At 44.5% G+C, this 23362-nt stretch overlaps 1 protein-coding gene across 3 annotated transcripts in view; it reads left to right on the plus strand.

Moving 5' to 3' along the window:
* Positions 1 to 9259: 9259 nt before the first annotated feature.
* The window catches only part of LOC125921766 (neutrophil gelatinase-associated lipocalin-like), a 57136-nt gene continuing 43033 nt past the window's right edge, over positions 9260 to 23362 (plus strand). Inside the window, exons 1-7 of one of the 3 annotated variants that reach the window (XM_049629426.1) lie at positions 9343 to 9566; positions 10086 to 10222; positions 11627 to 11706; positions 11850 to 11969; positions 12189 to 12290; positions 12984 to 13014; positions 13137 to 13325. In XM_049629426.1, the coding sequence (XP_049485383.1) occupies positions 9429 to 9566; positions 10086 to 10222; positions 11627 to 11706; positions 11850 to 11969; positions 12189 to 12290; positions 12984 to 13003 (597 nt within the window). In that variant the 5' untranslated portion in view covers positions 9343 to 9428 and the 3' untranslated portion in view covers positions 13004 to 13014; positions 13137 to 13325. Of the gene's footprint in view, positions 9567 to 10085; positions 10223 to 11626; positions 11707 to 11849; positions 11970 to 12188; positions 12291 to 12983; positions 13015 to 13136; positions 13326 to 23362 lie in introns of those variants that run through there. The other 2 variants (XM_049629419.1, XM_049629435.1) reach the window with 2 other exon arrangements.

Consider the following 23362-nt stretch of genomic DNA (forward strand, 5'->3'; position numbering starts at 1 on the left):
ACCAATCATTAAAAGAAAGGGAGGGATTGTTTTAGGCACCAATTTGAGTATTCTGGTCAGTTAGAAATCCAGAAATATGTTGTGATAATCTAGAATGTATATTGATGAAGTTTTGGGGTGGTGGTGGGTTGTCCAGAGCTGACCTCCAAGAAAGAATTCCTGAAGATGTCTTTGGTACAAAAAGGTGATTTTATTAAAGCACAGGGACAGGACCCAGGGGCAGGAAGAGCTGCACTGGGGCTGTGATGGGTAACTGATTATATACCCTCAGGATGGAGGGTGTCATGGATAGAATAAGTCTCTAAGGTATTTTGGAAGCAAGGTTTCCAAGACCTTAAAGGGCTTCCTGTTGCTAGAGAAACACCACTTATTACCATTGAATAAAACTTCAGTCATGAGACCCTTCAGATGCATATCAGGGACATAAACTTGGAGTATGATTGCTAGCATATACTTTGGGGCAGTTGAGATAAAGGAAATAGACTTACAGGATCCTGGAGGTTGGGATAATGTTGGGCTAAGGTTCTCTTTGCCCCTAGCAAAGTGTTATTAATGAGACAGCTGAGCTCCTAAGGGAGGTCACTGCTGGTTTCAAGGACTTGCCAACAGGCTGTAGGCAGTAAGAGGATTTAATTTTTCACTTGCCTAAATTTCCTACATCACCATGGCAAGCACTTAAATGCCTTTCTTTTGTTCTTGGGTAGCCAGGAGTGTTCGTTAGAGGAATACCACACATATTCCACCTAGGGGAGGGGGGATATGCCAATCTGTTTTGCCCTCAGTTTGCTACATGATCTGTCATCATATCTCCCCCAAAACAATTTTGACCTTTATATCTTAAAGGTTGTTGAAGGAAGAAGGTCTCATCTTCCTTAGCTTCTTCCTGCTGAGTAGAGGCATAGAGTAGTCCCTACCTATGGGTCAATATTGGTCCCTTAGGGAACATACAGGGCAGTAAGGTGAGGCAGCTGAATCCAAGATGGACAACGTGTATGAACCACCTTGAGTAGAAAGGATCATGTGTTGACTTGAAGTTATTGCAGTGATGGAGTCTTGGCACCAGGCAGAGAGACTTGGGGAAAAACAGCAAAACCTAAGCAGAATAACTAGAAAGATTAGCTCAAATGAAAGGTCCTTTGGTAGCTAACAAAAATCCTCCAGTCCAAGAGTTTAGCCCATCACTAAAGGGAGGAATTGTTTAATGTGTCAATTTGAGTATTCATGTCAGTTAAAATCCTGAAAATTTTTTGTTATAGTCTGGAATGTATATATACCATTTTGTTCTTATGAGAGTTTAAGTTCCCCTTGTGCAGCACTTAAAACATCTGAAGCCATTCTGTTTTGTGTAAGTGTTTTATGCATTTGGGTTATTTTGGTATTTAGCAATATAATGTTACTTTGAGAGTCATTTAAGGCCTTAATTGTGTAACAGGGAGTGTATAGCTATCATATTGACTCTGTTTTGTTTAATAAGCCAGCAGGTAATTAAAAAGAGGTACTTTTATAGAAAAAAGAAAAATACAGGTTAATGGTTAGAGCAGATAACAAACCCAGTGTCTCCTAGTACTGCCATGAGATTTTTTTTAGACGTTAGGCTTGTGAGAACAGGGAGCAGGAATCAAACTGGTCTTTCTGGTTTGTAACTCAAATGTCTGTGTGATCATTTTGAATGGCTCATTGTTATAAGGAACTGGTAGTAGAAATTGGGAAAAGAAGATGAAAAAAAAAAGAGGTACAACCATCCTAAGAGAAGTTGGAGGTCTTCCACAAGTTCACAGTAATAAGAAGGCACATTAGTTTGCTCATTGAATTCCTGGGAAGGGGGTACAGGTTTTATTTTAGATACAGGAGCTCATGAAGTGTTCCCCTCTAACTTTATTGCAGTGGGAGTACATAATATGACCCAGTAGGAGCCCTTGCATTTTGGAGTTAAATTCCCTGCTGTATTAGACTTTCAACCCTTTAATAAACCAGGAGTTTGGGGTTTATATGGGGTGGGTTTCTAGTAACTGTCAGATCAGGTGTAGGAAGGATATATTTTGCATATTTATTTAGAAATTCATGAATTAACTGAGCCTCAAATGAATGATTGAATAAAGCAATATATTTTATCTGTTGATAGGTCTACAGTGAGAAAAGACTTTTCATATACAATTGGGGGAGTCCACCCCACTTTCCAGTTGCTCAAATGCTTGTATGCCCAATGGGTCCTGTTACTATTCCCACAGAATAAGAAGCAAAAAGGTTGTCCATACCTGTGGCTATTATGATAATTTTTCTGAAGTTTACCTCACATTGTCCAGTTAGGCAAACAACATTTAAAGACAATCAGAATTTAACATTTGTAACAGTGAGTTACTGAAACAATTTCTTTCTCTCTAAACACCCTAATTTCCAGAGATAGCCAGATCAAGACTAATTTATTTGCTTGTAAAACAAGTCCAGTTTTCATAAACTTGCCCTAATTGTTTACATAAGCTCAGCTAAAATAGTGATTGATCATATAGATCTTCTTTAATTTGCTTTCCTGTAACTTTTTATAAAGAATCTACATTGAATTTTCAGTAGCCCCTCCAGTCCAGAAGCCAAGCCAAATACTTGGCATCAAACATGCCTGCAATACCTGCAGATTTGGGTGAATTCCCCTCAACAAGGTCCCCAAGATATCCTGAGGTCCCTGCACCTGCCCAGAAGTGACATTCTTTACTCACCTGGTAAGGCTGCTGGGAACTCTGTAAGCAAGGCATCAGGTCAACATTTCCAAGGGGCTTTATTGGCTTCATGTTTCATAAAGTCAACCTTAGTTCCCTAAAGCCATATGGTCATATTGTGGTCTATGCATTTCTCTCAAATAGGACATTCCAGTCAAAGCCGTAGTAAAATAAATAGTATTTTCAATTTTACAAGGAGAATAGATTCTCACTGAACTTACACAGGTAAGTATGATGACTGTGGAAGTATACTCACTGAGACTTTTTGAATGTCAGAGGGTTCATTCAGGTAGAGAGAAAAGTTAGATGTTTCAATTTATTTACAGAGGGATATTTTATCACATTTCTGTACATTATAAATATCTTAAGAGAAAGTTTCCTTAATCTGGAAGAGCGAACATTAGAGAGCCAGCAATGTTTCCCACAAGAGTCACCAAAACTATAACCTTTCTCAGTTCATTTAGTCCCATATTACTAACTGTTGTTCAGTTCAAATGCAGTTTTTTAGTTCTGGAAATTCTTACCTGTTTTAGTTTTAGGATTTTAAAGCTGTCAAATGCCTGAATTTGTCCTAAATGCCCTTTTTATAAATCCTCTTGAAGAGGAAACACGTTTTGAAAGAGAATAAATGCAATAATTATAAGTGACAAAACTCACAAATGGACATGGTTAGCAATCTGATGAGAGTTCGTTATGATACAATTGATAGGGAAATTCAGTTATTTCTGTGATACACAACACTTTGATAATCAGAATGTGAAGTGACAACTTTATTACAAAAACATATTAAACTTTAGGGATTGCACATATCTTTGAACAGTTACAACATTTACCCAAGCAATATAAAGTAAGGTTTACCATTCTTTAACAGGGTTTACACTTAACATACCTAATAAAAAGCCCTCATTGGTCACAAAGACTTTCTTTACAATTTAATTCCTGGGAAGTTTGTCAAACCTTAGAAAGTTATAGAGCACATCTGAAATGGGATTCAGATCATTACAAATCTTAACGCTTTAAAATATTTATTTAACCAAGATGGCAATAAGAGATTCCAAAGGCAAATATGTAGGGTTATACAGTTGTTAGAAAAACTTAGCTCCTTTAACAGTGAGAAGTTTTAGCTAAGCGATCAATGACCTGATAAAGACGAAACCTAAAGCTGTGGTTTCCCGGCAGACAAAACAGAAAACAATCTTTGTGTATTATCATTATTATTATTATTATTATTTATCAAGATCCAAACCATCAAAAAACTTTGTCTTTTGAACAGAGAGAAATGCAGAATTTCAACCTTATACCAGTGTACTTTTAAAAATCCACTCATTGCAACTTAGTCTGTCCTAACTACACGTAAAATTCCTTTCCAAAGATTTCCTTCATGAACCTTCTACAACTTTCCTTTCATTCACATTTTCTCCCAAGCCCTTTTTCTCCAAACCAGTCTCATTTAGGACAGAATTACTTTCTCTTACTAAAACAAAAAATACATTTCCATTCCTTCTATCTTTTTAACACATTCCTACTTTTTTACATATAGAGTGACTTTCCTTATTTCTATCAGTCTTAATTATGTTTAGCAGAATTTTGACTCTTAGAAACCTTACTCTCCAGCTGAGACTAAGTAGGACCCAATTCTAAACTGTTACACCAGAATCCTTTAGATGGCAAATTCATGAATCAATTAACCACAAAGCACGTTTTCCAAGACCCAAATATTCCTACTTTCTCTGCATTAAGAAGTCAAAAGCACAAATCTATGTTCAGTAATCAATGCTTTAGCACTCCATTCTATTTGGAAAAGACCTAGATATCCAATGAATTCAATCCCATTTACTCAAGTGTCAGATTACCAAAGACTTTGCAAGCTCTCTTAACAATTATCCATGAAAACTTTGAGATACGCAAAATTAACCATTATTTTAAGTCATCTTGTTGCTAACAAATTGCAACAGAGACATGAGCTTATTTGATCTTTAGGAAACCTTGGTAGAATAAAGTTTTATATTTGATGCTGATAACTCTAAATACATATCTATCTTAGTTAAACCAACAAACTTAAATAAGCTTAAACGTCGAATACGTTCCACCTGCGTTCACTTAAAAGACAATCAATTTGTTCCCCATTGTCACATTTTACCTGGGACAGCAGTGGGGGAATCTGAAGTGGGCGATCCAAAGGGGTGCTCATCGTTCCTTGACATCGAGGGTGGGAGGATGGTATAGAAGCCAGTTATGTAGGTCACACAGAGGGTGATGCAGAAACAGGAGGAGGGAAAAGGGAAGGCAGAAGAGGCGAAATGCCAGAGGCAGAGAGAGAGGATTTCTGGTTCTAAACTTTGTCAGCTGGGAAAGAGGAGATGCCATGTTTGTTTGTTTGTTTTCCATCAAAGTGGAAATAGGGAGTCTGTGTCAGGCTAGAGAAGACAAGGGATTTCCCTGAAACAAAGGGAGTTTGGGCAGCTGCTTGGGAGTAGTCTTTAAAGTCCATGTCTCAAGGTAGACTACCCACAGTTGGCTCCAATTATAGCCAATACTCAGGAAATGAATGAGGGAGAGACTCCCACATCTATTAGGAAGAGGAACAGAGAGAAAGAGTCAGCGTCCCCTTTGTCAGGGAGGGCCTTTGCTTCCACTAGCACCTGAGTTCCATCAGGAGGAGGCCTGTTAGGACATCCACTATGCCCGGAGGGAGTTTACTAGCCAAACACATTTGGGCAAGTGCATTCTGCAAGAGGCTTTTGGTCCAGGTCCTGACCTAGATCTGTGAAGGCCTGGACCTAGGGTACCTCTGTGCATTGATTCTGTTTCCTGCAGAAGACCTCTAACTGCTAGATCCTACTAAGGCCATACACAGTTACATGACATCAACCCTTTCCTAAATTTTGCAATCCAATTTGTTTCCAGTGGGTTAGAAAGGCATCCCAAGGGAGAGTCCTTGGGTACTGAGGAGAAGCTCCTGTCCTACTCCTAGAGACAGAAAAGTAGAGAAAGTCCATTACCACGAAAATCCACCCTCCCCCCACCTCCACTCCCAGTTGGCATCACCCACGCAGGATGTATCAGAGGTTCCTGAGGTGTCAAACTGAGCTGAGGCATACCTTGAACCAAATTGCTATGATCACCAACCATTAAGGGCTTCTGTAGGAGGGATGGTGGTGTCCCCCCCACTTTCCCATTGTATCCTAGCTTACAAATAGGGGCCAGCAGAAGGACCTAGTTTGCCTTGCTGAGAAGGCTGCAGAAACCACCATTTTTAACCCATGGAAATAACTGGAAAGGTTTTACAAAGGGGAATTGCCCAATTTTGTTACTTTATTAGTAGTTAGTAGAGGACATTGAAAACAGTGAAGACAGAAACCCATCACGATCTCAGTGACAGTCCAACACATACAGTCTTTACAGCCAACGTCCTAGGAAATGGTTCCCAGTTGAGTTTATATTCAATCAGGTACTGGTTTTGCGGGCTTGCAGGGGACGGCCCACAGCCAAAAGCAGCTAGGCCAGGGATGTGGATGGGATACTTTAGACCAATGAGGAGGAAACCTCACACAGGAGTCTTAAGATTTGCATCTGTGCTAGTCACTTAGGTGGCTGTCCCATGCCCAACACAGATGACCGTGTATAAGGACAGGAATAAAGAGAGGGCACAAGTTTCTGGGCCTTTTTACCATTCTGGCCTGGGGATTCGCTTGTAGCCAAAAGACAGGCTCTCACCTCCCCATAGAGTAGTCACGGGCTACAGGAGTACAGCCTGAGCAATGGAGACAGGAAAGTGTTCTAATAAGACCAGACTCCTTGAAAAGCCCCTGAAATAAGAGCAAAGGAAGCAAAGAGAAAGTGCTCACCAAGTTTGCACTGAAGCTCTGAGTCCAGATGAAAAGACCCACACCCCACATTGGAGGCCAAATGGTGAGGTTATTGAGTGGGGTGGGGAGGGTTCCAGAGCTGACAGCCAAGAAAAAATTCTTGAAGATGTCTTGGTGAAAAAAAAAAAAAAGATTTTATTAAAACATGGGGACAGGACCCAGGGGCAGAAAAAAGCTGCATTGAAGTTGGGAAGAGTGACTGTTTATATACTAGGAAGTTAGGGGAAGTAAAGTCAAAAGGGAAGGAGGCCTCCAGAAGGAGTCTGACATGCTAAAGAGGACTCCTAGTCTACCCTAGGACCTGCTATTGTCAAGCTTAGGTTGTTTTACCTCTAGTAAGACATTTATATTAGGAATGGTAGGGGGTCCTGGGGAAATGTTGTACCCTGTATGTGCCTCAATTATTTGTCACTGGGCTGCAGGGTATCAGGAAATTTAATCTTACCTGCCATTTCCTTCTTGCCTTTCTTCCTGCATCTCCATGGTGGGGAGGGTGTTAATAGGGGCTCCAGGAACCTGAGTCTATAGGCTTCTGGACACTAGACTATTGATAAGATTGTCTTTTGCTTCTAACTTACTAAGATGTTTGTAAACTGATGGAGACTCATGTCCTGCATGACTGGGATCTCTATCAGTTAACCATGTGTTTTCTTTCCTTTCCTTTGTTCTTGGGCAGCCAGAGGAATGTCACACATATCCCACCTGAGAGTGGGGGCTGGGGGGTTCTAGCTTGTACATTATGCTCCCTATTCACCCAGAGTCAACTTATCTCCAGGTCCACACCCAAAGCCCATGTGAGGGGAGCCGGTTCCCCTCCAGCAGGTGACAGAGCCAATGAGGTTTCTGGGAGTGTCATTTGAAGCCTGTCAGCCCTATGGTCAGCATCACGTCAGGCATTCCATCACCTCTGGCCCTCCAGGTGACATCTAGGAGATACTGCCCTGGGGGCTGGGTCCCTTCACTGCCTCCCATGGACAACCAAGCCCCCATGAGGAAACTGCCCTTCCCCCTCCAGGACAGTGCTAGGATCAGCCATGACAGGAGCTTACTTCTAAGGGGTCCAGTCCTAGCTCTGGGCTCCACAGTCAAGACTATGGCCAGAGATGGCAGAAGGTATCAGTGATCTCTCAAGGATGAGGCTGAGTCCTTGCACTCACTGTGACCCAAAGTACCCAGTGTCCAGAGCAGCAGGGTAGAGAGCCCTCCTTGGTTCCTGAGCCCCCACCCCATTTCACACCATGCAGATGCATGTTCCCATTGTCCCCCACCAGGAAGGAACAGAGACTGTAGCCTCAGAGCTCTGCTATGGCAAGCTGTCCAATTTGTGGCTGCATGCCTAGCTTGGGGTTTCAGTTCATTGGGCCCACAAGAGAGGCCAAGTCCCTTAGGGCCAGCTGAGGTCTGGGTTCACCCTGCCAATGGGACGTGGAGGAGGGAAGGGGCTGATTCATGGTGGGAATGATGGGGCTCTGGAATGCTGGGGATTCAAAGCTCACAACCATGAAAGAATTCTTGAGGAATCTTTGGTTCAGAAAAGGTGATTTTATTAAAGCACGGGGACAGGACTCTTGGGCAGAAAGAGCTACACTGGGGTTGTGAAGAGTGACTGGTTATATACCATGGGATTGGGGGACATAAAGTCAAGAGGAAGTTTCTAAAGGGATTTTCATATGCTCAAGTAGACTCCCACATTACTGGAGGCCTGGATGTTGTCAAGCTAAGGTCGTTTTGCTTTCTAGCAAAGCATTAACATTCAGACAGTAAGGAATTCCTGGAGAAATGTTATACTCTGTGTGTGCCTCAAGTGTTTGTCAAAATGGGCTGTAGGTCATAATGAAATTTAATTCCATCTCCCATTTTCTTCTTGCCATTGTTCCCCATATGACTATGGAGGGAGGGCGATATTTGGACTCCAGGAAATGGAGTGTAGTTTTCTGGAGATTAGGCTCTTGATAAGATTCCCCTTTTCTCCTAATTTACTAGGACATAGGTAAACTGATGGAGGAGTGTGTTCTCTATCACTTAACCATTTGATTTCTTTCCTTTCCTTTGTTCTTGGGTGTCCAGGAGTGCCTGAGGAATGTCACACAGATCCCACCTGGGGGGAGGGGAGCATGCTAGCATGTGTTTTCCCCTCAGCTTGCCTTATGTTCCCTCATCAGGAACATTCCCCAGTAGACCTTCGGTGGTAGGGGGAGGGGAAGGGTTTTTCACCCTGTGCCATGGCCTAGGGTGGGTCCCTGGGAGGGCCAGGATCTAGGCTCCATGAGCAGCACAGGGTACACTCTGTCCTTCCCTACCAGGAATGTCCCTTTGGGTTGCCTCCCTTTCCCTGTCCCTTTGGAGAAACACAAAGCAGCTTGGGCTCTGTTGGTTTGAGGCATTCTCTGCTTTCATCAGGTGCAGGATGGGGGTCCCACCACACTTACCCCACCGTGCACTTGGGCCCCAGGGAGAGGCTCCTGGAGGTCAGAGATGACAGCTGGTCCAGATCAGAGACCCTTGTCCTCACACAGTGCTAACCAGGGAGAAGAGAGTGTGGAGGGAGTCAGTGTCCTTGCCAGAGATGTGGAGATATGGGGAATGCATCCTCCAGCCTCCTGGACCTTCCTGCCCCTCATCTTGCATAATCCTGACCTGAGGGAAAGGGCAGAGAGCTTGCCATGATCCTCAGCATGAGTTGCTGGCAATTGCCTCACCCTTCCAAGATTTGGCAAAGGATAAGTTGCTCCACCCTGGGTGAGCCATTGGACACAGAGACCATAAATAGCATCCCCCCAGAAGGCTCCTCACTCATCCCCTTTCAGGTAACGTCTGGAATGTTGCCTGCTTCTTTGGCCCTGAAGTCATGGCCCTAGGTCTCTTGTGGCTGGGCCTTGCCCTGCTGGGGGCCCTGCAGACCCAAGCTCAGGACTCCACCCCAAACCCTATCCCAGCCCCACCTCTACTCAGGGTCCCTCTGCAGTCTGACTTCCAGAATGAGAAGGTAAGTGACCTGGAGGGGCAGCTGCAGGCAGGCCCTGGAAAGAGTGTGAACAGAGGAGAGGAGAGGCAGTATGGGCTCAGGCTTTAGCTCAGTCTGCCCTTGGGTTCCCTCATGGTAGGAATACTTCATGCCCCCATCCATATGCAACCTTGCTGCCAAGAGGGTCAGCTGAACTGAACTACACTAGGTCACACTCTCTTCCATAATCCCCACCAGTCCATGCAAGGTGGGAACATTTTCAGGCCTTCTACATGATGAGAAAACTGAGACTCATGGTTGCCAGCTGGCCACTTGCCAAGTGTCACCCTGTCCCTGACACACTCAGGGCTCCAGCCTGTCCTGATGGGCTCCAGCTTCTCCTGGCTTTATCAGAGCAGCCTGTTGGCCAGTCTGGGTTCCTCCAGCCCAGGTGAGGGACATCTTGTTCATGGTAGGCTGCCTAGAGTTGCCTGCAGGGATGGAGCAGGAGGCCCCCTTGGGGCATCTTCTTGCTCTGCCTATCATCAGTTCACATTGTAGTTCCAGGGGAAATGGTACGTCTTAGGATTGGCAGGGAACGAATTTAATAAAGAAAAACACAGCCAGTTGAAGATGTATACTGCCACCTACGTGCTGAACGAAGACAACAGCTACAATGTCACCTCTACCGTGGTCTGGTGAGAGATACCACCTACTAGGGGAACATGTGGGGCCTAGAGGGCTGCCCTGGGAGTCCAAGAGGCATACTGAAGACATAGCCAAGGGGTGACCAAAGCTGGAAGATGATCATTCATCCTATGCTGGATCCGTGTATTTATTTCTTCTTTCATTCACTAGATCAACATTTCTTGGTCACTTCAGCACAGACACAGAACAGTAATGGGGATGGAACAAAGGTGGTCATCAGTGACAAGACAAAGAGAACTCGGGGTATCCTAGAATGGGAGGAGGGTTGCTCGATCCAGCCTGGGATCCTATCTAGGGCTTTGTCAAGGGCTTCCAGGGAGGTGATCTGTGGATCAGGCCTTGAGAAAACAACCTGCGTCAGAAGGAGGTTTGGGACCTTCATGACAGGGCTGGTGGACTGACGCAGAGAGAGCCACTTCTTCAAGAAACAGCAAGACATCTCATGGCTGTCCTGAGCAGGAGCTGATGAGTGGTCTGGAGAGGGGCGGTGACCACAGTGTCGGGGGGCCTCGGGTACTGGTGAGGAGTGGGTGTGGCTGCAGCAGGAAGAGGAATGATGATGTGCAGCCCAGGAGGCTGATCAAGTCATAGGTGGGAGATGACCAGAGTACCAGAGTGGGGGCAGATTAGGACCTAGAGAAAGGAGCCAAGGATTATCCAGCTCCTCTCACTTTCTGGCCCTCTACTTGGGTGGGGCTCTTGCATCTGTCATGGAAAGAGCAGAAGAAAGAAACACAGGTGTGGGGAGATCAGGCCTCGGGTGCTATGGGACCAGATGGGACACAGGTGAGAGGTCAGGGTTGGCCCAACAACTAAGGGAGTCTTTGGCATCCAGCAGATTACAGCCTCAGTGGTAATCCCCCCAGGAGAGGTTACAGCAGGAGCCTACAAGATTAGAATAGGGGACAGGTGCACCTGGGTGGTTCAGTTGATTAAGTGTCCAACTTTGTCTCTGGTCATGATCTCACGGTTTGTCGGTTTGAGCCCCGCATAGGGTTCTGTGCTGACAGCTCAGAGCCTGGAGCCTGCTTTGGATTCTGTGTCTCCCTCTCTTTCTGCCCCTCCTCCACTCTTGCTCTGTCTCTCTCTTTCTCTAAAATGAACATCTAGAAAAAGTTAAAAAAAAAAAAAAGAATAAGGGACAAATGCCACATGTGGGGGAAGACAGTATAGAGGGAAGGTGACCAAGGGGAAACAGCCCAGAAGAAGGAAGGACAACAGGTGCTGGAGGGAGAGTCTGAGCAGGTCAGGTGACTCAGGGCAGAGTTGGCAGGGACAGGCAGGGATAGGCTCACTGGGAAAGAGCCAGGCCCATACCAGGGGTGGGGTGCGAGTCTCCTGCTGTGGCATGGTGGGCTGTCACCTTCTTACCCACCCATCTGTTTTTTGCACAGGGACCAGAACTGTGACCACTGGACCAAAATTTTCATCCCAAATTTGCATCTAGGCCAATTCAACCTGAGCAATATTGAGCGTGAGTCCTGAGTGGGGTGCATCTCCAAGGCCCCAGACCTCCCTGCCCCTCCATGCAGATACCAAACTGTGGAGGCCAGGGAGGAAGCAATAGCTCCCTCTGCCTGGCCAGGGCATGCTGATCCCTCACTATCCACCATGCAGGTTACACTGGAACGCAGAACTACACTACCCGAGTGGTGACCACAAACTACAACCAGTTTGCCATACTGTACTTCAAGAAAGTTTTCAACAACCAGGAGTACATCAAGGTTACACTCTATGGTGTGTCTTACCCCCTCTGAGACCTGGCTCTTGTTCATGCTGGGGGAAAAGAGGCCCATCACATCCAGTCCTCACATCCCCTTTACTCTGAGTCCCTGGGTGGTGGGCAGGGGTCTTTCCACAGAACCTCTCATGAGAAAGGGGTCTGAGGTTTCATTCACATGTTCAACAATATTTATGGAACTTTTGCCAGCCACTAACCAGCCATCTTGCCCACAGGGAGGAACAAGGACCTGCCTTCTGTGCTGAAGGAAGTCTTCATCAGTTTCGCCAAATCCCTGGGACTCACCGAAGACCACATCATCTTCCTTATCCCCATCGGTAGTCACCAGTTGGGAAGAGAGGAAGGGCACTTGGGGACTAGCCAGGTCTGATGTTGCCTCACTAGGGAAGGGGGTAGAGGAGGGACCCAGGTCCCTGCTACAGTTACTGGAGCCCCAGGAGCCACTTCAGGTTCAGGAAGACCCTGCCACACCCAGGGTTCTGGTTCCCAAATATTCCTCCTTCACAATAGCTCAGGCCTGCCCACATGAGAATTACACATCTGGGGCCAAGTTTCCTCCGTCTCCTTGCCTGGTCACCTCTCCCTTTGCCCAGGCTCGTTTCTCCTGGGCCACCTCCCTTTCGCCCTGGGGCTGGCTCACTACTGACTTGGGAGGTGCCCTTGTCTTCAGGCAGCCTGGCCTGCGCAAGTGCCTCCCCAAGGCTGAGGGTCTGTCAGGACTCAGCAGGCAAACAGGCAGAAGGCTTGGTGCCCAATCAGAACTGTGGCTGGGCCACACCGGCCTCCTTTGGAGAATGGGTGTCACCCAGGTCTTCTTGTCCTCAAGCCTCTCCCTCAGTCCCCTGCACCATCATCCATCATTCTGCTATACCATCCGTGAGGGGATCTCCAGAGCTTCTGTAGCTGGGCCAACCTAGGGCCAAGGCATCCCAGAGGCAGTGCAGGGGCCCTAGAGGTCAGGGATCCCACAAACACATCTCTGCCCATGCTGACCACTCTGTCCCCCACAGATGAGTGCATGGATAAATGAGCAAGTGTGTGGTAAGTATGGCTGCAGAGGGGGCTGATGGGAGCCATGGTGCAGCTGGAGGGGGGTCCCAGGTCTGCCTTTGTCCCACCTGCCCAGCACTGCTACCCTCTCTATTCCCCTGACTCCCTCTCAGGTGCCCTTTGGCTCTCTCTACCCCATCCCCTCCCACTGCTGTCTGCCCAGGGTACCGCCCAGATGTTTCCACCAGCCTGGAAACCACTGAGAGAACCAGGGGACCCTTCTCACTGCACAGCCCACCAGCTGCTCCCCAGCTGCCCAGCTGACAGAACCCCTCCTTGGTTGCTAAATAAACATATGTCCCCCGGTCCCCATTGTGTGTTCCTTGACCTCTGGGCCATCTGAGAGGGAAAAGAGCAAAAGGCAGGCTCCTATTAGCATCACTTCCAGAAACTGTGATCCCTAGAAAGGGATGAAGGCCATAGAAGCAGAGTCCAGTCTGACTGAACGCTTCTAGCTCCCAACTCCAGGCCCAACCCCACACCAGCAGCAGCCCTCACTTGCCCCTGCTTCCTAGCACACTGAGGGGCCACATCTCACATCTCACACCCATATTCAGCCACCAGCTGAATGGTCCAATGGCAGAGGCCCAGCCAGAGCCAGGCAGCTGGAGAGGGTTGGGGGCTGAGTTGCTGGCACCCCCACTTCACCCGTGATGAAGTGTTGGGGTGATGGGGGAGGGGGGGTTCTGGAGCCAAGGGCCAAGAAAGAATTCTTGAAGACATCTTTGGTGCAAAAATGTGCTTTTATTAAAGCACAGGGACAGGATCCATGGGCAGAAAGAGCTATATTGGGACTGTGAGGAGTGACTGGTTATACACCACAGCCATGGAAGAGGTAGTCAAGGGAAGTTTTCTAAGAGATGTTAATATGCTAAAGAAGATTTACAGAATACTGGAGGCCTAGCTATTGTCAAGCTAAGATATTTTTCCCTCTAGCAAAACATTAACATTAAGACAGTAGGGATTTCCCTGTGAAATAGTCTTCTCTGCCAGCCTCAATTATTTGTCAATGGGCTGCAAGGTATCTGGAAATTTAATGTTACCTGCTATTTCCTTCTTGCCTTTCTTCCCCATATTACTATGAGGGGTGATGTGGGGGCTCCAGGAAACTGAATCTATAGGTTTCTGGAGATTAGGCTATTGATAAGATTGCCTTTTTCTTCTAATTTACTAAGATACTTGTAAACTGATGGAGACTCATGTCCTGCATGACTGGGATCTCTATCAGTTAACCATTTGTTTTCTTTCCTTTCCTTTGTTCTTGGGCAGCCAGGAGTGCCTGAGGCATGTCACACACATCTCACCTGGGGTGGGGGGAGGGTAATACTAGCTTGTACTTTGCCTTCAGCTTGACTTTTGCTCCCTCAACATAACACCCCTAAACCATTTTGGCCTTTACATCTTTAAGGTTGTTGAAGATGGAAAGTTTCATCTTCTGTAACTTCTTATTCAGTAGAGGTGTAGAAATGTCCCTAACTATGAGTCAATATTGATCAGTTGGGGAATATATAGAAGAGTTACAGAAGGCAGAGGCAGCTGCATCCAAGGTGGACAATGAGTATGAACTTCCTTGAGTAGAAAGGATCATCTGTTGACTTGAAGTTATTGTAGTGATGGAGTCTTGTCACCAGACAAAGACATGGGAGAAACAGCAAAACATAATTAGAATAGAAAAAATAATTGTCAAAAAAAAGTCCTGTGTAATTGATGAAAATTCTCAAGTCCAGGAGTTTTGCCAATCATTAAAGGAAAGAGGGGGATTGCTTAAAGCACCAATTTGAGTATTCAGGTCAGTTATAAATCCAGAAATATGTGTGTGATAATCTATAATGTGTATTGAAGTTTTGGGGTATTGGTAGGGTGGTCCAGAGCCAACAGCTAAGAAAGAATTCCTGAAGATGTCTTTGGTGCAAAAGGTGCACCAAAGTTGCAAAAAGGTGCAAAAAAGTGATTTTATTAAAGCACAGGGACAGGACCCAGGGGCAGGAAGAGCTGCACTGGGGTTGTGATGGGTAGCTGATTATATAGTATATATCCCTACCCATCAGGGATAAAGTCTCTAAGGTATTTTGGAAGCAAGGTTTCCAGGACCTTGAGGGGCTCCCTGTTGCTAGGGAAACACCACTTATTACCATTGAATAAAACCTCAGTCATGAGACCCTTCAGCATATCAGGGTCATAAACTTGGAATATGATTGCCAGCATATAACTCATGGCAGTTTAGATCAAGGAAATAGACTTACAGGTCCTGGAAGCTGGGATAATGGTAACCTAAGGTTCTCTTTGCCCCTAGCAATGGGTCATTAAGGAGGCAGCTGAGCTCCTAGAGTTAGGTCACTCTGCTGTTTTCAAGGACTTGCCTATAGGCTGTAGGCAGAAAGAGGATTAATTTTTCATTTGTCTCAGTTTCCTACATCGCCATGGCAAGCACTTAAACACCTTTCCTTTGTACTTGGGTAGCCAGGAGTGTTTGAGGAATACCACACATATTCCACCTGGGGGAAGGGGATATGCCAGCCTGTTTTGCCCTCAGATTGCTCCACCCTCCCTCATCATATCCCCCCCTGAACAATTTTGACCTTTATATCTTAAGGCTGTTGAAGGAAGGTCTCATCTTCTATAGCTTCTTTCTGCTGAGTAGGGGCATAGAGTTGTCCCTACCTATGGGTCAATATTGGTCCCTTAGGGAACATACAGGGCAGTTAAGGTGAGGCAGCTGAATCCAAGGTGGACAACGTGTATGAACCACCTTGAGTAGAAAGGATCATGTGTTGGCTTGAAGTTATTGTAGTAATGGAGTCTTGGTACCAAGCAGAGAGACTTGGGAGAAAACAGCAAAACCTAAGTAGAATAACTAGAAAGATTAGCTCTCATTAAAAGTCCTAACAAAGCTAACAAAAATTCTCCAGTCCAAGACTTTAACCCATCACTAAGGAAAGAGAGGGATTGTTTAATGTGCCAAGTTGAGTATTCATGTTAGTAAGAAATCCATAAATATTTTTGTTGTAGTGTGGAATGTATACACAGCATTTTGTTCTTATAAGAGTATAAGTTCCACCTTGTGCAGCACTTAAAACATCTAAAGCCATTCTGTTTTGTAGAAGTGTTTTATGAATTTGAGTTATTTTAGTATTTAGTAATATAATGGTATTTTGAGAGTCACTTAAGGCCTTAACCATGTAACACATGGTGTATAGCCATCATATAGACTCTGTTTTGTTTAGTAAGCCAGGCGGTAATTAAAAACAGTACTTTTTTAAAAAAATTTTTTTTAACCGTTTATTTATTTTTGAGACAGAGAGAGACAGAGCATGAACAGGGGAGGGGCAGAGAGAGAGGGAGACACAGAATCCGAAACAGGCTCCAGGCTCTGAGCTGTCAGCACAGAGCCCGACGCGGGGCTCGAACTCACGGACCGCGAGATCATGACCTGAGCCGAAGTCGGACGCCTAACTGACCAAGCCACCCAGGCGCCCCTAAAAACAGTACTTTTATAAAAACAAGAAAAATACTGGTTAATGGTTAGAGCAGATTATAAATCCAGTGTCTCTCAGTACTGCCAGTGAGATTTTTCAGATATTAGGCTTGAAACATCCTGGGATGCTTCTGGGAACAGGCAGCAGGAATCTGACTGGTTTTTCTGGTTTGTTAACTGAAAGTCTGTGGTGATCCTTTTGAATGGCCCATTGCAAGAAAGAACTGTTAGTAGAAATTGGGAAAGGAAGATGAAAAAGAAAGGTACAACCATCCTAAAAGAAGTTTGATGTCTTCCACAGGTTCACAGGAATAAGAAGGCAGATTCATTTACTCATTGAATTCCTGGAAAGGGGATATAGGTCTTATTTTAGATAGAGGAGCCCATGAAGTGTTCCCCTTCAACTTTATTGCAGTGGGAGTATATAATATACCCAGTAGGGGTCCTTCCATTTTGGAGTTAAATCCTCTGCTGTATTAGATTTTCAATCCTTTAATAAACCAGGTGTTTTGGGTTTACATGGAGTGGGTTTCTAGCAACTGTCAGATCAGGTGGAGGGAGGATATGGTTGGCATATTTAGAGATTTAGGAATTAACCTGGCCTCCAGTGAATAATAAAGCACTATAGTCTTTATCTATTCATAGGTCTACAGTGAGAAAATCTTTGCATACAATTATTGGAGGAATCCATCCCATTTTCCAGTTATTTAAATAATCATATGCCCATGGGGACTTATTGTCTCCACTGAATAACAAGCACAGAAAATTTTCTATACATGAAATATTGTGACAATTTTTCTGAAGTTTAGCTCAAGGTGTCTAGTTTAGGAAAACAGCAAACATTTAAAGACAAACAGAACTAGAAATTAACATCCAGAGAGCTGCGTTATGGAAACGTAGTTTTTCTCTCTAAAAACCCTCATTTCCACAGATAGCAAATCAAGACTAATTCGTTTGCAGAACAAGTCCAGTTTTAAGAAACTTTGCCTAATGATTTACATAAGCTCAGCAAGAATAGTGATTGATCCTAAGAATCTTTAAAGTTTGCTTTGCTGGAACCTGTTATAAGGAATCTCCAGATTGAACTGGAGACTGAACTGATTGGCCTCTCCAGGCCAGAAGCCAAGCCAAGTACTTTCATCAGACAGGCCTGCAATACTTGTAGATTTGGGCAAATTCCTCCCCAGGAGGTCCCCAAGATATCCTGAAGTCCCTGCACCTGCCCAGAAGTGACATTCTTTACTCATCTGGTAAGTCTGCTGGGAAGGCATCAGGCCAACATTTCCAAGGGGCTTTATTGGCTCCATGTTTCATAAAGTCAATCTTAGTTCCTTAAAGCCACATGGTCATATCAGGTCTAATCATGTCTCTCAAATTGGACATTCCAGCCAAAGCCTTGTTAAACAAACAAACAAACAAACAAACAAAAAACATTATTTCCAATGGTGTGCTATTACAGGGAGAACAGATTCTCACTGAACTTATGCAGGTAAGTATGATGACTGTGGAAGTATACTCACTGAGACTTTTTGAATGTCAGAGGGTTCATTCAGGTAGAGAGAAAAGTTAGATGTTTCAATTTATTTACAGAGGGATATTTTATCACATTTCTGTACATTATACATATCTTAAGAGAAGGTTTCCTTAATCTGGAAGAGCAAACATTAGAGATCCAGCAATGTTTTCAACAAGGGTCACAAAAACTATAACCTTTCTCAATTCATTTAGTCCCATATTACTAATTGTTGTTCAGTTCAAGTGTAGCTTTTTAGTTCTGGACATTCTTACCTATTTTAGTTTTAGGATTTTAAAGCTGTCAAATACCTGAATTTGTCCTCAAAGCCCTTTTAATAAATCTCCTGGAAGAGGAAACATGTTTTGTAAGAGAATAAGTACAATAACTATAAGTGACAAAAAACTCAAAAATGGACATGGTTAACAATCTGATGAGAGTTCGTTATGATACAATTGACAAGGAAATTCGGTTACCTGTGATACATGATACTTTAATAATCAGAATGTCAATTGACAACCTTATTATCAAAATATATTAAAACTTTGGGAAATGCATATATATTTGAACAGTTATAGCATTTAGCCAAGCAATATCACCTAAGTTGTACCTTATTTAACAGGGCTTTTCTCTTAACATACCAAATAAAAAGGTCTCCATGGTCAAAAAGACTTTCTTTTCAGTTTCAGTCCTGGGAAGTTTGTTAAACTGTAGAAAGTTATACAGCTATTTGCAATAGGATTAGAGAACATTTCACATCTTAAGGCTTTAAAATATTTATTTAACCAAGATGGTAATAAGAGATTCCAAAGGCAAATATGTAGGGTGATATAGTTGTTAGCAAAACTTAGCTCCTTTAAACAGTGAGAAGTTTTAACTAATGATCAGAGACATGATAAAGATGAAACCTAAAGCTGTGGTTTTCCCGGCAGACAAAAGAGAAAACAAACCTTTCTATATTATTATTATTATTATTATTATTATTTTATCAAGAGCCAAACCATCAAAAAAACCTTTGTTTTTGAACAGAGAGAAAAGCAGAATTTTAACCTTATGCGAGTGTCCTTTTAAAAACCCATTCATTGCAACATAGTCTGTCCTAACCATACATAAAGTTCCTTTCCAAAGATTTCCCTTCATGAACTTTCTACAACCTTCCTTTGCATTCAAATTTTGTCCCAGGCCATTTTTCTCCAAACCAGTCTCATTTAGGACAAAATTACTCTTTTACCTGCAAGAAAAAAAAATATATTTCCATTCCTTCTTTTTTACACATTCCTACTTTTTTACATATAGAGTTGCTTTCCTTATTTCCATCAGTCTTAATTACATTTAGCAGAATTTTGACTCTTAGCAACCTTGGTCTCCAGCTGAGACTAAGTAGCAACCATTTGTAAACTGTTACACCGGAATCCTTTAGATGGCAAATTCATGAATCAATTAAGCATAAACCATGTTTTCCAATAGACCCAAATGTTCTTAGTTTCTCTGCAGTAAGAAGTCAAAAACAAAAACCTACATTCAGTAACCAACGCTTTAGCACTCCATTCTATTTGGGAAAGACCTGGATATCCAATGAATTCAATCCCATTTATCCAAGTGTCAGATTACCAAAGACTCTGAAAACTCTCTCAACAATTATCCATGAAAACTCTGAGATACACAAAATTACCCTTTATTTTAAGTCATCTTTTTGCTAACAAATTGCAACAGAGACAACATGAGCTTCTTTGACCTTTAGGAAACATTGGTAGAAAAAAAGTTTCATATTTAATGCTGATAACTCTAAATACAAGTCTATCTTAATTAAACCAGCAAAGATAAATAAGCTTAAACACTGAATACGTTCCACCTGCGTCCACTTAAAGGACAATCAGTTTGTTCCCCATTTTCCCTTTTTCACCTGAGACAGCAGTGGGGGAATCTGAAGTGGGTGCTCCAAGGAGGTGCTCATTGCTTCTTGACATCGCAGGTGGGAGGATGGTATAGAAGCCAGTTATGTAGGTCACACAGGGGGTGATGTAGAAACAGGAGGACGGGGGAGGGGAAGGCAGAAAAGGTCAAGTGCCAGAAAGCAGAGAAAGAAGATTCCTGGTTCTAAACCTTGTCAGCTGGGTAAGAGGAGACCCCATGTTTGTTTGTTTGTTTGTTTGATTTCCACCAAAGTGGAAATAGGGAGTCTATGTACAGATTGACATTTCTCAGCAACAAAGGAAGTTTGGGCAACTGCTTGGAAATATTCTTTAAAGCACACATCCCGAAGTAGACTAACCATAGTTGGCTCCAATTTTAGCTGTTAACTCAGGAAATGAATGAGGGAGAGGTCCCCACATCTATTAGGAGGAGGAACAGAGAGAGTCAGCATCCCCTTTGTCAGGGATGGCCTGTGTCTCTCTAGCACCTGAGTTCCATTAGGAGGAGGCCAAAAGGGCATCCGCTATGTCAGGAGGGAGTTTACTAGCCAAAACATATTAGGGCAAATACATTCTGCAAGAGGCTTTTCGGTCCTGGTCCTGACTTAGGTGAAGACCTGGGCCTAGGGTACCTCTGTCCATTGATCCTGTTTCCTGCAGAAGAGATCTAACTGCTAGATCCTAAGGCTATGCACAGTTACAGGACATCAATCCTTTCCTAAATTTTGCAATCCAAATTGTTTCCAGTGGGTTAAAAAGGCATTCCAAGGGACAGTCTTTGGGGACTGAGGAGAAGCTCCCGTCCTTTTCCTAGGGAGAGAAAAGTAGAGAAGGTCAATTACCACAAAATATCCCACCCAACTCACAGGTGGGGTCCCCTGTGAAGGATATATCAGAGGTTCCTGAGGTGTCAAAGCAACCCGAGGTGTACCTGACACCAAATCACTCTGATCACTGACAAGATGCTAAGGCCCTCTGTGGGAGGGATGCTGGCATCCCTCTGCTTTCCCATTGCATCCTAGGCCACAAATAGGTGCCAGCATATGGGCCTAGTTTGCCTTGCTGGGAAGGCTGAAGAAACCACCGTTTTCAACCCCTGGAAAACACTGGAAAAGTTTCACAAGGGGGAATTGCCCAATTTTGTAATTTAAGTAGTAGTAGAGAACATTGACCAAAAACAGTTAAGACAGAATCACATCTTGATCTAAGTGACATTCCAACACTTACAGTCTTTAGAGCCAACTTCCTAGGAAATGGTCCTCAGTTGAGTTTTAATTCAATCAGGTACTGGTTTCACTAGCAACAGGGGAGGTCCCACAGCCAGAAATGGCTAGAACAGGGATTTGGAGGGGATCACGTAAGACCAACGAGGAGGAAACCTCACATGGGAGTCTTAAGATTGGTAGCGGTTCTAGTCACATAAGTGGCTGTCTGGTGCCCAGGACAGACAAAAAGATATAAGGAAAGGAAGAAAGAGAGGGCACAAGTATCTGGGTATTTTTACCATTCTGACCTGGGTACTCACTTCCAGCCAAAAGGCCGGCTTTCTTCTCCTCGTAGAGTAGCCACAGGCTAGAGGATTACAGACTGAGCAATGGACAGGAAAGTGTTGCAATAAGATCATACTCCTTGAAATTCCTAAAATAAGAATAAAGGAAGAAAAGAGAAAGTACTTATCAAATTTGCACCAAAGCTCAAGGTCCAGATGAAAAGACTCACACCCCCACATTGGGCGCTAAAGATGAGGTTTTAGAGGGGGGAGGGCAGTGGGGGTCTTCCAGAGCTGATGGGCAGCAAATAATTCTCAAAGATGTTTTTGGTGCAAAAAAAGTGATTTTATTAAATCATGGGGACAGGACCTGTGGGCAGAAAGAGCTGCACTGAGGTTGTATACTATGAAGTTGGGGAAGTAAAGTCAAAAGGGAGGGAGGCCTCCAGAAGGACTTTGACATACTAATGAGGACTCCTAAGATACCTGAGGTCAAGCTAAGGGTGTTTTACCTCTAGTAAGGCATTAACGTTAGGAATGGTAGGGGTTCCTGGAGAAATGTTGTACTCTGTGTTTGCCTCAAGTACTTGTCACTGGGCTGCAGAGTATCAGGAAATTTAACTTTTACCTGCCATGTCCTTCTTCCTTTTCTTCCCCACATAACGATGGTGGATAGGGTGTTAATAGGGGCTCCAGGAAACTAAATCTGTAGGCTTCTGGAGATTAGACTATTGATGAGATTGCCCTTTTCTTCTATTTTTTTTTTAATTTTTAAAGTTTATTTATTTTTGAGAGAAAGAGACAGAGCTTGAGTGGGAGAGGGAGAGAGAGGGAGACACAGAATTGGAAGCAGGCTCCAGGTTCTGAGCTGTCAGCACAGAGCCCGATGTGGGGCTCGAACTCATGAGTGGTGAGATCATGACCTGAGCTGAAGTCAGACGCTTAACCAACTGAGCCACCCAGGCAACCCTCTTCTAATTTTTTAAGATATTTGTAAACTGATGGAGACTTGTGTCCTGCATGACTGTGATCTCTATCAGTTAACCATATGTTTTCTTTCCTTTCCTTTGTTTTTGGGCTGCCAGAGGAATGTCACACATATCCCACCTTGAGGAGAGGGGGTTCTAGCTTGTTCTTTGCCCTCACCTTGGTATATGGTCCCTCCTCACCCAGAATCTCTTTTCTCAGTGCCCACCACCCGAAGGCCAGGCTAGGGGAGCTGGTTCCCCAGAAGCAGGTGGAAGAGCCCATGAGGTCTCTGCAAGTCTCATCTGAGGCCAGTGAGCCCTCAGGTCAGCGTCATTTCAGGCTTTGGTCAGCTCCAGCCCTCTTGGTGACATCTAGGAGACATGGCTCGGTGGCTGGGACCCATCACTGCCTCCCATGGACACTCAAGCCCCCATGAGGAAACTGCTTCCCTCCTAGAGAAAGCTAGGATCAGCCATGGCAGGAACACTTTTGGAACCTAGGCTTAGGCCCCTGGGCTCCACAGTCCAAAACTATGGCCAGAGATGGCAGGTGATGTCAGCAGTCTCCCAACGACGAGTCTGAGTCCTTGCACTCACTGTGACCCAAAGTTCTCGGATACAGAGTGGCAAGGGTAGAGAGCCCCCATTGGGGGACCACCACCCCCACCCTTTTTCACACACTGCAGATGCATGGCCCCCATTGACCCCCTCCAGGATGGAGCTGGGACTATAGCCTCAGAGCTCTACTCTGTCAAGCTGTCTCATTTGCAATTGGCAGGCCCAGCTTGGAGTTTCTGTCCACTGAGCCCACAGGAGGGGCCAAGTCCCTTAGGGGTCAGCTGAGGTCTGGGTCCACCCTACCAATGGGGCATGGATGAGGGGAGGGGCTGACTCAAGGTGGAAATGATGGGGCTTTGGAATGATGGGGGTTCAAACCTCACAACCAAGAATGAATTCTTGAGACATCTTTGGTGCACAAAA

This window comes from Panthera uncia, chromosome D4 (genome assembly GCF_023721935.1).
Source record: "Panthera uncia isolate 11264 chromosome D4, Puncia_PCG_1.0, whole genome shotgun sequence".
Lineage (NCBI taxonomy): Eukaryota > Metazoa > Chordata > Mammalia > Carnivora > Felidae > Panthera > Panthera uncia.